We start from the raw sequence: 13,039 nt of genomic DNA on the forward strand, positions 1-13,039 counted from the left end.
AAAGTTAACTGAAGTGGTGCTGTACAGCTTGGAGCAGAGGTAGAAAGCAGAAGATTTAAATGGGAGTGTAAAAGGTGATCCAAGGACATTGAAGAAAAAAAACATGGTTGTCAAATCCTGCTTTCTTCTTTCACACACTGCATTATAGAAAGCCCATTTTTCCCTTTCTACCAGAGAAACGTTGTTAGAAAGAGTAAGTCCATCACTGCAGCCATCCCTTTACCTGCAGCCGAACCCACCACCATTCCCTCTCGCGGTGCTACCTCAGAGCCAGGGCAGTCCCACAAGAAGGATAAGGGAGGGGATGAGCAGGGTGGCAGATAAAGGACAACACGAACTGCAGCCACCATTTAGCCCAGTCTGAGTCCTGGGGACACCTGTCAGTAGCCATTTCATATATTGCTAAACTTGAACTATAAACTGCAATTGGTAAATCTGCAGGATAGATCAAAACACACCTGACAGACCTTCAAATTATCAACTATTACAGCTGTTTGATTACTTTGGAACCGCTACCGATATGTGACATCAGCTCAAGGCCATGTCTGCAACTGTCTACATCAATCCAGCGAAGCTCTCTGCAGAAAGATGTCAGAACAGAGACAAAACAGGCTCTCTCCAGAAATGGTTAATCAATAGCTTGCTAGGTTGACTGAATGCCATTAGATACAGTGGTGCAGCTACTGTATATAAATCGTGACCTGTCTTCTGTATCATTCTCAGTCACCTCTCCTGCCATACTGGTAGTCACCAGTTTTCCACTTGGAAGTTTTTGGGCATTACCAGAAATGTTCATAGCATCATGGATCTGGGGAACAGTGATAATACTCTGCTGTGGGCTTTGGTTTCTTCTAGGGAGGAGGAGGAGGTAAGGAATCTGTTTGTAAATGCATCTCAGTGTACCTAGCCTTTATTTCTGTCAAATATACTGTGTACATAACTAAAAGAAGTGTAATCTTAAGACTATCGTGCAGGATAGCATGGGCAACACTGTAGTTAGGTCTTTTGAGAGATTTATTTTACAACAGAATTTTTGTGTATGGGCTTTTTAATAATAGTGAGGTAATGCCTAGACATAGCTGTAGATACAAATCTATGCATAAATGAGGTAATTAAAATATGAATATGCGTGTTCTGATTTCCTAAACTACTGGGCTATTGTTTTACCTGCATTGTGATCACAGCTAATACCTACTTATATCTAATTATAGTTTAATACCTACTTACAAACATTTTTATATTATCAGTCTATCATATCTAGTTACACAGTTTAATACAGATAATATGCCTGTACCTTACTATGTCAAATACATATTCCTTAAAAGCATTTATCCTACTAGCACATTTACATAAGGAGCAAGTAATTTGCTTACCTATTGTAATTTTGTATTTTTTCAGCAGTCATTTTCTTGTTTTACGTGAAAAAGTTTAATAAAAAAGGTGAAAATAGTTAACTTCAGATAATAACCATCAGGAATTTACTAGAAAAGCTAAAGTATTATCTGAAAGTTATTTTAGCAGCTATGGTGTCCTTATGCAGGAAAGTAGTTTTCTGACTGAGAATAAAAAATACCGTTTAAGCATATGCTTTACTTTAAGCACATGCTTAACTTAAAGCATGTGCTTAATGACACTATGCCTGAAAGACTAACTCTTATGCTTACTGAAGATCATGGCAAAATTCCCACTGTTTTCAGCAGGATTTGGTCCAAATGGGATATGCCAATCACAACAAGCTTTCTACACTCAAAAGGCTATTCCCCTTGGTATTCAAATTGAATTGTGAATACCGTTGCCCAAAAATGTATCAGACAATATTAGTGGGATGGATTATTAATTTGTGGGACAATTGCATAACTGTGCATGTTAGCTAGTGGCAACAATGCTGCATTTAAACAAGTGAAAAATACACTCCTGATCTAGGGAAAAGAAAAATGACATCATCAAGCTGTGGTTTATTATGTTTATTATAATACAGGCTGTTAAAGTTATTCTTTCTTGTATGCCATAGACCTCACAATAGGCTTACTCCTTAAAGGGGAGAAAATTATTTGTCAATATACTATTTGCTTGGGGTTTTTTTTTTTACAATTTTTCACATTACAGAAAGCCTAGCATCATCATTTTACTTACCTGGTAGTCCTGGAGGAGAGATCTTTATACATACTTCTAAATTCAGCTTTTGTTTGTGTTTTGTAGGCGACGAGGTGAGCCACCACTTGAAAATGGGTTCCTCCCATACCTGGGCTGTGCCTTGCAGTTCAGTGCCAACCCCCTTGAATTCCTCAGAGAAAAGCAGAAGAAGCATGGCCACATTTTCACTTGCCAAGTAGCAGGGAAATACATTCATTTCCTCACTGACCCTTTTTCATACCATGCATTGATACGCCAGGGAAAACACTTGGACTGGAAAAAGTTCCATTTTGCTACTTCTGCCAAGGTACCACTTTAAAAATGGTTTTAATATCTAACAAGCAAAGTATCTGCTGTCAGGACAGATGTACCCAGTTAATCCCTATAGCATAACTATGCCTTTGAAATATCATTGGGTTCACATTTCTGCACTTCTATTGGTTTAAAACATTGGGGTCTTTTTTTCCCTTTCCTTAATGGAAAGGAAATTCGCAGTGATTTGGATTCTCTAAGAATGACGTTATTTAGTCATGTAGTATCCCAAATTGCTAAAGAAAAAATACAGTTAGCACCATCTGCAAAATTATCATATAGCTTGCTGAAGCTGAAACCTTCTTCAGGAGGTGCTCACCACTACAGAAGATTTGGTCCTAATGCCTTAAAAAATGATGCAACACAGTAGGAGCTCAGTCAAACTGTTACTGAAGTAAGCAAAAAGTCTCCTGTTGATGTCAATGGGAGTTGAATGAAGGTCTAGGTAACCATGTCCATTTATTTGTAAGCATCTATTAGAATCTATTTTCATTTGCCTACTTAACTGCTATGGTTCACTGAGAAAGTATCAGTTCTAGTATTAATAGCCCTTCCCTCTAGTAAGCTATGAAGTTATACTTTGGCTTTAGTTTCTGTTAGACTTTATCATCAAGGTTATGGCAGGCCTTATTTATCATGCATACAATTTTTTTTGTCACAGGCTTTTGGGCATGGTAGCATTGACCCAGCAGAGGGAAACACCACTGAAAATTTTCATCAGACTTTCATTAGAACCCTTCAAGGTAATGCCCTAGATGCCCTCATTGAAGCAATGATGGAAAACCTACAGTACGTCATGCTGCAGTCAAGAACATCTAAACTTCAGTCTAATGCCTGGGTGACAGAAGGACTTTATATGTTCTGTTGCCAGGTGATGTTTGAGTCTGGCTTTTTAACACTTTTTGGTAAAGAATTTAATTCAAATCACGACAAAAATCTATCATCAAAGCAGGAAACTGAGAGAGCTCATATCCTAAATGCCCTCGAAAACTTCAAGGAATTTGATAGGATCTTTCCAGCCCTCGTGGCGGGGCTGCCTATCCACCTCTTCAAGAGTGCCCACAGTGCACGTGAGAAGCTGGGAGAGGCACTCCTCCACAAGAACCTCCTGAAGAGGGACAACCTTTCTGAGCTTGTCACCCTCCGCATGTTCCTGAATGACACTCTGTCAACCTTCGATGACATGGAAAAAGCAAAGACCCATGTGGCGGTGCTCTGGGCCTCACAAGCCAACACCATTCCTGCCACGTTTTGGAGCTTGTTCTATCTTCTTAAGTAAGTCCCAATGCTTCTTGTTTCCAAACAAGAAAAATGTTTGTTATCTTTCAGAAACCAGTTCATGAATACAGGCAATTTCCACTGCTTGATACCTCATCAGTGTCAAAAAGCTTACTGATTACAACAGAAATGGCATGTTGTTCTGGACTTCCACAGAAACCCCCTTCACTCGTCTGAGACCAAGTAGTGGTACCACAGAGCAATTCTGCAGAAGGTTTTCAAAAAAGCCCACTCCAGGGCAATGCTATACTTTGTCAAGAAAGCTTTGGGGTAAACCTATATGACATGACATTAAAAGTGCTGGTTGCAGTCAGAACATTAATTGTACTGAAGGCTTCCAATATAATCAGACATTTTTAGACCTTCTCACTAAAGCAGGCAAAATGAGCTTTAACTTCATTATTGTTTTCACAGATACTTAATAGAAAATAGTTTCTACGTTGATAGATCCTTCTGAGGCTGCAGTGTAGACTGCAGCTGCTGAGCTTGTTACTCATGAGAGGAGTGCACAGTTCAGATAATACTATTAAATGTCCATTTTAGAGTGGGCCTCTGTGGAATATAATCTACCTCAGCGTGACTAACTCTTAAGTATATATCTAAATTGCTGAGGTTTTTATTTAGCCAGTGGCTTGCACCCTGATATCTACCTGCCAATGCTATTACCTGAGGTTCTTTAGTACTTTTCATTCCAAGAATGCATTGGCTTTAGGTCTTCTGGCCTTGGAGTCTTTTAACACCCTGATTGATTGTGCCTACATCAAGACACTATTGCATCCTGTATTATTATCTATATGTATTTCCCCATAGCTCATATATTCCATGTCTGTAAGAACGTGTAGACAGTGAAGGATGCTATGTGGACACTTAGTATTAGGAAGATTCTTTTTAGCTAGACAGAATATTGCCACATAATAGGACATCATCCAGGATAAGTGATGTTATAAAACTGATCTATGATCCTGTTTCTAAACTTTCTACCTGCAGTGGGGCTATTTCCTAATCTACAACTGATTGTTTTATTTCTTATTCTTGGCATTGCTTTTTAGTGATGTTACTGTTTATTACCTGAGTTATGCACATCAGTTCTGTCCCACTTGTCATTGGAGACAGAATCAAATACTTGGGGTTCTTTTCCTTTTTTTGAAGCTATCGTACCTTTGCCAAGACATGAAAAAATGTGGTTGCAGCGTTTTGCCGCAACATTTTCATTTTAGAAGGTTGTACTTGTCAGCTAACAAACTAAATTTTAGTCAGGAAGAAAGTTAATGGCAAAATCCCTTTTTAAAGCATTCTTAAGTGTAAAATTATATTATACTTCTGCTTTTTTGATCTTAGGAGTCCAGAAGCAATGAGAGCTGCTACCAAAGAAGTGCAACGTATTTTGGAAAGTGCCGGAGAGAAGATCAGCTTAGGTGGCAAACATATTTCCTTGAACCGAAAACAGCTGGATAATATGCCAGTACTAGGTATGATTATTTTATGCAGGAGTAACAGAAATCACCCCACAATTTTCACAGTCTTCTCTTTGTTACCATATAAATGCTTGCTACAGGATTACAATGGAATTAGCCAACAAACACTAGAACAAAAAACTGTATGTTCCTTAGCAATAGTCAACACAATCAGTCATCCCAACGTCCCAGGTGGTACTGAGAGTAACAAAATTCACATGAATAGCACTTTTTTTGTGGGTAATGGCATGTCTCAATACTGCTACACAGCTACATAACATAGTATTGGAGACCCATGGATAATTCAGAACAATATTTTGTTTGGTAATGACTTTAGATCAAATAAAAGGGTGTTGCCAAATTTTATATCCCAATTCTTATGATGTGAAGCAATATCTTCTAATACCATTACTTTTATTTCTTCTTAATATTTTTCAAATATTTGAAATATTGGCACATTTTTCAAAGTGTCCAAGTTACAGAGAGTTTTGAAAATGTCACCCTTTAACTGCTGTTGCTTTAAAAAAAAAAAAAAAGTCAGCTTATATTGAAGCAAAAAAACCCCAAGTTACTTTTTCTGAGTACTGGTTTCTATGCACTACCTCTTAAAGTTCCAGAAAGTCCTGATCACTGCACTGTTTCTTTTTTTTGTTATGTTTCCAGTTTTGACTGGTTTGTTCTTTACCTCAGAGTGAAAACGTGTCTCATTTTCAAATATTCTGTTGCCCCAGCTGTAACTGTTTTACTAGGGGAAAGTGTATTATGTTCTCTGTGTTATCTGCAGAAAGGATAATAATGCTAAAAGGCAATGAGAAAGATACTTTCTTAGGCATTTAGAAAGTTATTGTTAAAATATTTCTTCTAATAGATGCAGGGTTTGATAATGGGTTTGAAATAGTTCAAAATGCATGACCTCCCACAAGGACATGCACATTCTATTTCCATGGTAATCATTCCTTTTCCTCTCCCTATAGACAGCATCATCAAGGAGGCAATGAGGCTATCGAGTGCGTCTATGACTTTCCGAGTTGCCAAGGAGGATTTCACTTTGCACTTAGAGAACAATTTTTACAACATTCGCAGTGATGATATTGTAGCTCTTTATCCTCAGCTGTTGCATTTTGATCCAGAAATCTATGCTGATCCCTTGGTAAGTATTTATCAAAGTGCATTAAACTCTGAGCTCTAGCAGAAGCTAACATGCCTTTTAGTAGAGCATTTATCAGGGGTGACCCCACAGCTGGTTTTCTGTTGTACTCCAGACAGTCTGTTCTTACACCTGGAGCCGTAATGATAGGCAAAAAAAAGAATAAAGTCAGTGCAAGTACTATTTGCAAAACATGTTTTAGTGTAACCAAAAAGCGTGCTGCCAGCCCAAGACAGCCTTCTACTTACTGCCTTCCTCAGTGAGGAAAGATCACCATTATGGGAGGGTTCGATGGAGGACAAGGGTAAGGATAATATTTTCCCAAAGGCACAGAATGAGAAATCTTCCAGTTCTGCTGCATGAACAAGGATGCAGGTTATCATCCTTATTTTAAGAGGTCAGAAAAGAAAAGGAGAGTTATCAGCAAAGAACCTGGGATCATGTCCCACATACCAGCGCTTCTCAGGGGCTACCCTTTCCAAAACAGCACCACAGGGCCTGGTGCTACGGTACAACGCCTACTGCTAGAGGCTCTTCTTTCCCAGCCTGCATCTTGTGTCTTAATGGCATTATCTAGTCTTCGGAGGTATTCAAATGTCGAGTAACTCTTTTGTGGGTTTTATTACAGACATTCAAATATGATCGCTTTCTCAATGAGAATGGAGAAGAAAAGACTGACTTCTACCGCAACGGTCGCAAGTTAAAGTATTACTATATGCCATTTGGGACAGGCATAGCAAAATGCCCTGGCAGATTATTTGCTGTCCATGAAATTAAACAATTTTTGGCTTTGATATTTTCATATTTTGAGATAGAGCTTGTGGACAATAATGTGCAATGTCCTTCTTTAGATCAATCCCGTGCAGGACTGGGTATTTTGCAACCAGCCAATGACATCGATTTCAGGTATAGACTGAAATGTCTATGAATATATATTTTATATTATACATATAAACTATGTACTATATAAGTACACTATATAACATATACTTTATATATATTTTATATATATATGCAAATGAAACGTTGCAAGTCTTGGGGGAAAATCTATATGAAGATGCTAATTCATCAGTCTAATGGAAAATGCATAATGTATACCGTTACGGCACCAGCATGCTGTGGGTTTAATGCCCTGTGTTGATACAAATGTTTCCCCTTTTACCAACCATTTCGAAATGCAAGTTAAGATTCTGAATTGTGCATGTGCAGTCGTTCTTTTTTTTTTTTCTGTCAGCAAATACTTTCCCAGAGTTAGTTAGAATTTCATCAACTAATTCAAAATAATTGTCAAAATTCAACTACAGTTAAAACTTATTCTTCTTTATAATTGAAATGTTGGGGACGGTGGTTCTCCCCACAGGTGAAATAAAAATTTTGTTGTGTAAAGGCAGATTTGCGGTGGGGAGGGGAGAGTTTCCTGGGGAAGTACCTTTATGGTTTTATGAAAAACAAGAAAAAGACTTGAAGAAAATCTACAAAAATGTTCACGTTCTAGTGAAACTGCAAAACTTGTATTACGTTCATTGTAATATACTTCTCTTCAGAAAGTTGTAACTCTATTAAAATAAATGATATTGGCTGAACCAAATGCGTCTCGAGACTATTTGTCATTTTAATGTCTTAACATTCTCAAAGATTTACACCCAAACCACCGAAGCCAGCTTTAAACTAGCCAGCTCAAACGCCAATATGGAGATAAATAAATAGCCACCATATATTCACCAGTGGTTCTGGTTGGATTTTGCACCATTCTCTGAACTCTGTATTTCCATAAGCCTCCATTGGTCATACTCCTTAAGTCTTCCTAGTCTAATTCCATTAAAGTTACCATGGGTAGTATGCCCACACATTTCACTTTTAGTGGTGGCATGTCTGTAAGAACAATTGTTCCAGGGATAATATAATTTGGTTCTCTGTAATATCCCTGTCCTTTTCTGCTGCAAATGATGGATGGATGGATAGATGTCAGAAAAGTCAATTTTTTAATGAAACTACTTCAGGCTGAAAGAAATAGCTTTCTTATCATCTGCCAATGAAAAGAACAAATGGACTTAAAATATTGTTGTTATCCTGTTTTTTTATGTTTCTAAGAACTGACCTTTTGTTCTTGACTCAAAAGTAAACCTCTCATCATCTCACAGAAGATGAGATACAGGACTATTAGATATTTTCAAATTTCACATTCTGGCAAGACATCCAGTCTAGCTGATAGAGTTCCTAAACATGGAATTTTGGATTGAGTCCTAGAACTGCTTTAAAATATGTATCCATTTCTCTTCTCACTATCCACTGTGCTAAATATTCAAAGGTAAATAAAAAGATTCTGTAGTGTGTGATTATTTATTACCTGTGTGTTATCGTTGTAATTTTATTTAACCTTTTCTCATTTTCAAAGGGTAACAGAGAACACCCGTTCGTTGCCATATGCAATACGTATAATATTAATCTATTAGGTATAATGCAAGTGGTTTTGAATTATTACTTTGATTCTCTTGGTAAGGGAAGTATCCAGTCTTTAGGTACAGCTTGTTTTCATACTTCTGTCAATTATATTTTTGTACGATTTATATAAATTATAGCACATTCTATGTAAGTTAGCAGTGACTCAGAGAACACATGAAAGCCTGACATTACCATAGCTACATGTACCCTGGCACATACTATTACCATTAGAGTATCTACTCCCTCTTTCTTAAACAAATCCTGCTTAAAAAAACAGTTTCTGAGGGTAGCAAGGCTATGTAATGTTTTAAGCAAAATACCCTTCCTTGATGAAAAGGAATTCAACATAGAATTACAACAGCAGATAACAAAAGATAGGAAGACGACTGCTAAACTAATTCTAGGTTCCCTGGAAAATTAAGCCTTCTTTTACATCCTCTTGTCTCCTTCAGACTGACTGCTCCAGACTGCTCTGACTGTGGTTTAATGTTTTCTTTCAGCTCCCTTGGTCTATGAGAAATTGAAGTATTCAGTAGCTTCTAGAGCTGATCTGACTTTCAGCTACCCAAGGCTACCAACAGTAGAGAACTGAGGGGAAGGTAAAAACACCGCAGGATTCACCCCGCAGATTAAAATCAAGTTCTGAACATCGTGGGGAGGCTACTGGCTTTATTCCCAAGTGTCGATGCTCTCCGAGACAGCACAGGAGATACAAAAGCCAGCGTCTCCATGTTTGCATTGACTACTTGGCATTTCTTCCTCCTTCCCCTGCTGTGTGATAATCCTGGTCCACTGGAATTACGTTCTCAGGGCTTTGCTTGACTGACCTAATCTCATTACCCAGTCTGCCCCACTATGCCGACAGTGTGTGCATTAGGTCAGATGCCTGTTTTCTTTCCTGGGACTCTGAAACCCACTCTTCCCTCAGCTACTAAATCTTCCCCTTGTTATATTCCTTTTCCATTCCTTCTGGATACTTGCCACATGGGCAGATCTACAGAGGGTGTTAGGAAAGGTATTGGTGTGGCCTCTCTGGTCCTTCAATCCCTTCATGGGGACTTCAGCATTTTAACTAGAAGTTCAGCTACGGGGAACCACGCCACATTTTTCATTGCAGCAGGTATACAGGGAGAAGATTCAGTTTCTGTTTGAGGTTTACTTTTTCGTATTGTTTTTTTCAGTGAGGATTAGATCAGTCTTCAATGTTCAGACTGTACCAGATAAATGCTACAAATATGTTAGGTTTTGTCCACAGCCTTCAGCCAGTTTTACACCAAGAAGATGAAGAGCAAGCAAATAAAAATTGTGAAGTTCTGTCAGGCTGGACTGCTATTAACAAATTTATGTTTGGCTTTGAAGTCAATGCTAAAATTGTTGACATTCTAGAACAAAAAGTGCTTCATTGCAACTTGCATAAATCCTTACAGATTTCTAATGGAAGTGATCTAAACTGATGCTCTTAAAAGTCTGTTTGCAATTAAAATAACTATTTTTTTAAAAATGTGTAATACATATTGATGCACATGATGAACAACTTTGCTTTAAAAATTATTTACTCCAATATGCAAAGTACAAAGTTTCAAAGAAATCTTAATAAATCCAAGTCCAACGGAAAAGAGGGGTACTCCTGCTAGGGCAGATATGACTAAGGAATGGCCAGAACTCCCAAATGTTCATGCAACACAACTATCTTGTAATAATAACCATACAGATCTGCATACTTCTAAATGGCCAGCTTTAGTAGACCTCTCATTGCTCTCCTGGAGAGCTACTTCAAAGATTTCCTAACAGAGGCAGCGAGACCATTCTCAGGCTAGCAAACCACAGCAGAGGCAGGCACGAGGGTCCGTATCCATCCCACCCAAGTCCAATGCCTTAACTGCAGAGCCATTGTAAATTGGCAGAAGCCAGCACTGTTGCCAGACTGTCCACAGGGTCCCGCAGGGGTGGCTCAGGTGCTCCTGCCCAAACTCCTGCGGGAGTGCGGCCCTCGCCACTCAGCCCCCCATCCCTCCTCTGTTGCTGGGGTAGCTATTCTCAATGGACGGCTGGACCCATAACCTATGGATTGATATTCAGTGGGGAAGAAGTATAAAACAACAGAGGCAACCAGCTCTTTCTGCCCAGTTCTGAACTCCTGTAACATGAACAGTATATCAGCACATCTTCAGAGGACTCTGCGGAGTGATGCCACTTTTTAATGTTGAACTAGTGTGATGCAGCTGAAAAGATGCAGTATAACCTCCTGAGCATGCTTCCACTTTGTGACAAAAGACATACGGATGAACAGTTTGAACAGTTTGCGATAGGGATTTCTTTTTTTATATTGGGCTATATAAAAGTATTTCGGTTTGCTGCCATGGCTGCTAATTTTCTAACCTCAGTTAAACCCCTGTTCCGGGGGTCACAAAGACACAAGTGAGGGGAGAAAAGAGTACAAAGTCTGTGGCTGCTATGCCTCAGCTAATGTAATCAAATACTTCAGCAATCGATAGTCATCTGCCTTGCCAGGATCATGGACATCACAAGGTTATAATAAGGCAATTCTCTTTGCTGCGTCTCCTAATAGCAGTACTTTTCTTAAGACAGGAGACCAAAAAAAGTAAGACTAAAGACCATAAGAGCGGTTAGAAAAATATTGGGCAGATCCAGGCTGGTGGGAAGGAGGCAGCCTCTGCCATGGGTTGTGTGAGTATTTCACATTACGTACTTACTAGGTAAAATGCATGAAGAGAGATAGGCAGAAGGGGGGCAAAGACCTCACCCCCCAGGTGAGAACCTTAACCGTTAGATTAGCTCAGGCATTCACTCCTTTTCTCAGGGAAACTGTAGCCTGTTTTCTCTGAAAAACAGAATAGATTCAACAAGACGATTTGCATGACTCCCTGACAGTACCCTTATAGCTAAAGTGCTCTCTTAGCTGAGAAAAGATTCAATGTTGACATGGGATTGAAGTCCCTGAGGTAGAGGAGGGAGCTAAGTCCAGTCTCTCCCACACCCCTCTAACCTTGTGGTTGTCCTGTAAAGGGTGAGTAAGAGCGAGGGGTACCTCCTGAGGGAGGCACAAGCATCTTATAGATTAGGCACACCAAGGAGTTTAAGTGCTCAAGCTTTTTTGGACCCAGATGAGCTCTGCATGGGGCTAGCCAGGTGCTTCTGCACAGTGATCTTGGGATTATGAGCAAGACACAGGCAGCTGAGTGAAAGCAGGTGGCTCATAACCCAGCAGAAGGAGGCATTTTGGCTGAGCAGATGGAATCTAGGTAGTGAAAATGTTTTACAGTTTTCAGGCTAAAAGAAATCTTTACCTCATCAGGAGGTTCTTGGAGTTGACATGATGACCTTACCAATGAAACAAGACACCTTATCAGAAAACAAGACAGTTTTACATTTCTGAAACCATGCTGGCCATAGCAGTTGTTCACCAGCTGGGATTCATCCACAGACAAACTACCCCAGATAAGCTTTTGCTGGATGGTAAGGGTCATGTAAAACTACCCTGGACAGAGTAATCTGCCTCCAGCAGGCTGAACCAGCTCCTTTCCAGCAACTTGAGCATGAAGCAGCAGCAGCCACACTTGGAGGCAGCAGTGGCAGGCTTGGGAGCAGGAGGATGCAGCGTGGAGGGGGCCCTTGTGAGCTGCAGCACACTGGTGATTTTCTCAAGGTTAAGGTTCAACCTGGAACTGCTTGACAGAATGAAGCTAAAACCATCCTAGCCAAATTTTAAAAGGAAGAAGCTGCCACTGCATTGTGTGGGGAGTTGACCTGCGAGGCTTGCTTTGAGGAGCTCCCCAATGGCAGAGGGAGAGGACCTCCTGGTCTATGGATCCTGATGGGCTTGAGGGTCAAAGCTACGTGCAAAGTGCTGCTCTTCTCAGTCAAAACTGCAGCACTTCTGGACTCAAACAGAAGCAGAACTGTAGGCACCTTTTAACAGAGCTGCCGCTAAGTTCAGGCAGCCACTCTTCAACTTGTCAACAGTGGTTTTGGTGACTGTGGTTTTGAACAAAGATTTTCAAGTCCTACCTAAAGCTTTTAAACTGTTTTTGGATTTTACTGTAGAAATATCAGGATAAACTAGTGTTCATAACAAGACCTTTCATGCAAGTTTCTGCAGAAAAAAAAAAGAAAGCAAAAAGAGGAAAAGTCATGGGATATTTTTTCCTGAAAGCATAAAATAAATTTTAGTGATAACTATACCTTAGTTGTCAATAGGGTGCTTCAAAAGATATTGTTCATGGTCTTGGTGTAAATGGATAGCTGTAGCAGC

The 13,039-nt window shown here is 39.5% G+C and overlaps 1 protein-coding gene across 1 annotated transcript; it reads left to right on the forward strand.

The window, feature by feature from the left end:
* The first annotated feature begins 736 nt into the window (after nucleotides 1-736).
* On the forward strand, nucleotides 737-7,906 carry CYP7A1 (cytochrome P450 family 7 subfamily A member 1). The gene is made up of 6 exons (XM_076329669.1): nucleotides 737-868; nucleotides 2,200-2,440; nucleotides 3,107-3,720; nucleotides 5,062-5,192; nucleotides 6,152-6,327; nucleotides 6,953-7,906. The coding sequence occupies exons 1-6, from the start codon at nucleotides 789-791 to the stop codon at nucleotides 7,250-7,252; spliced, it is 1,542 nt and encodes a 513-aa protein (XP_076185784.1). The 5' UTR covers nucleotides 737-788; the 3' UTR covers nucleotides 7,253-7,906.
* The last annotated feature ends 5,133 nt before the right edge of the window (nucleotides 7,907-13,039 follow it).

Source organism: Aptenodytes patagonicus, chromosome 2 (assembly GCF_965638725.1).
Source record: "Aptenodytes patagonicus chromosome 2, bAptPat1.pri.cur, whole genome shotgun sequence".
NCBI classification, from domain to species: domain Eukaryota; kingdom Metazoa; phylum Chordata; class Aves; order Sphenisciformes; family Spheniscidae; genus Aptenodytes; species Aptenodytes patagonicus.

Coding starts and splice junctions, on each gene's coding strand:
- CYP7A1 (XM_076329669.1), top strand. CDS start 789: ATGTTCATAGCATCATGGATCTGGGGAACAGTGATAATACTCTGCTGT. Junction 2,441..3,106: donor ATTTTGCTACTTCTGCCAAG/GTACCACTTTAA, acceptor TTTTTGTCACAG/GCTTTTGGGCATGGTAGCAT. Junction 3,721..5,061: donor AGCTTGTTCTATCTTCTTAA/GTAAGTCCCAAT, acceptor TTTTGATCTTAG/GAGTCCAGAAGCAATGAGAG.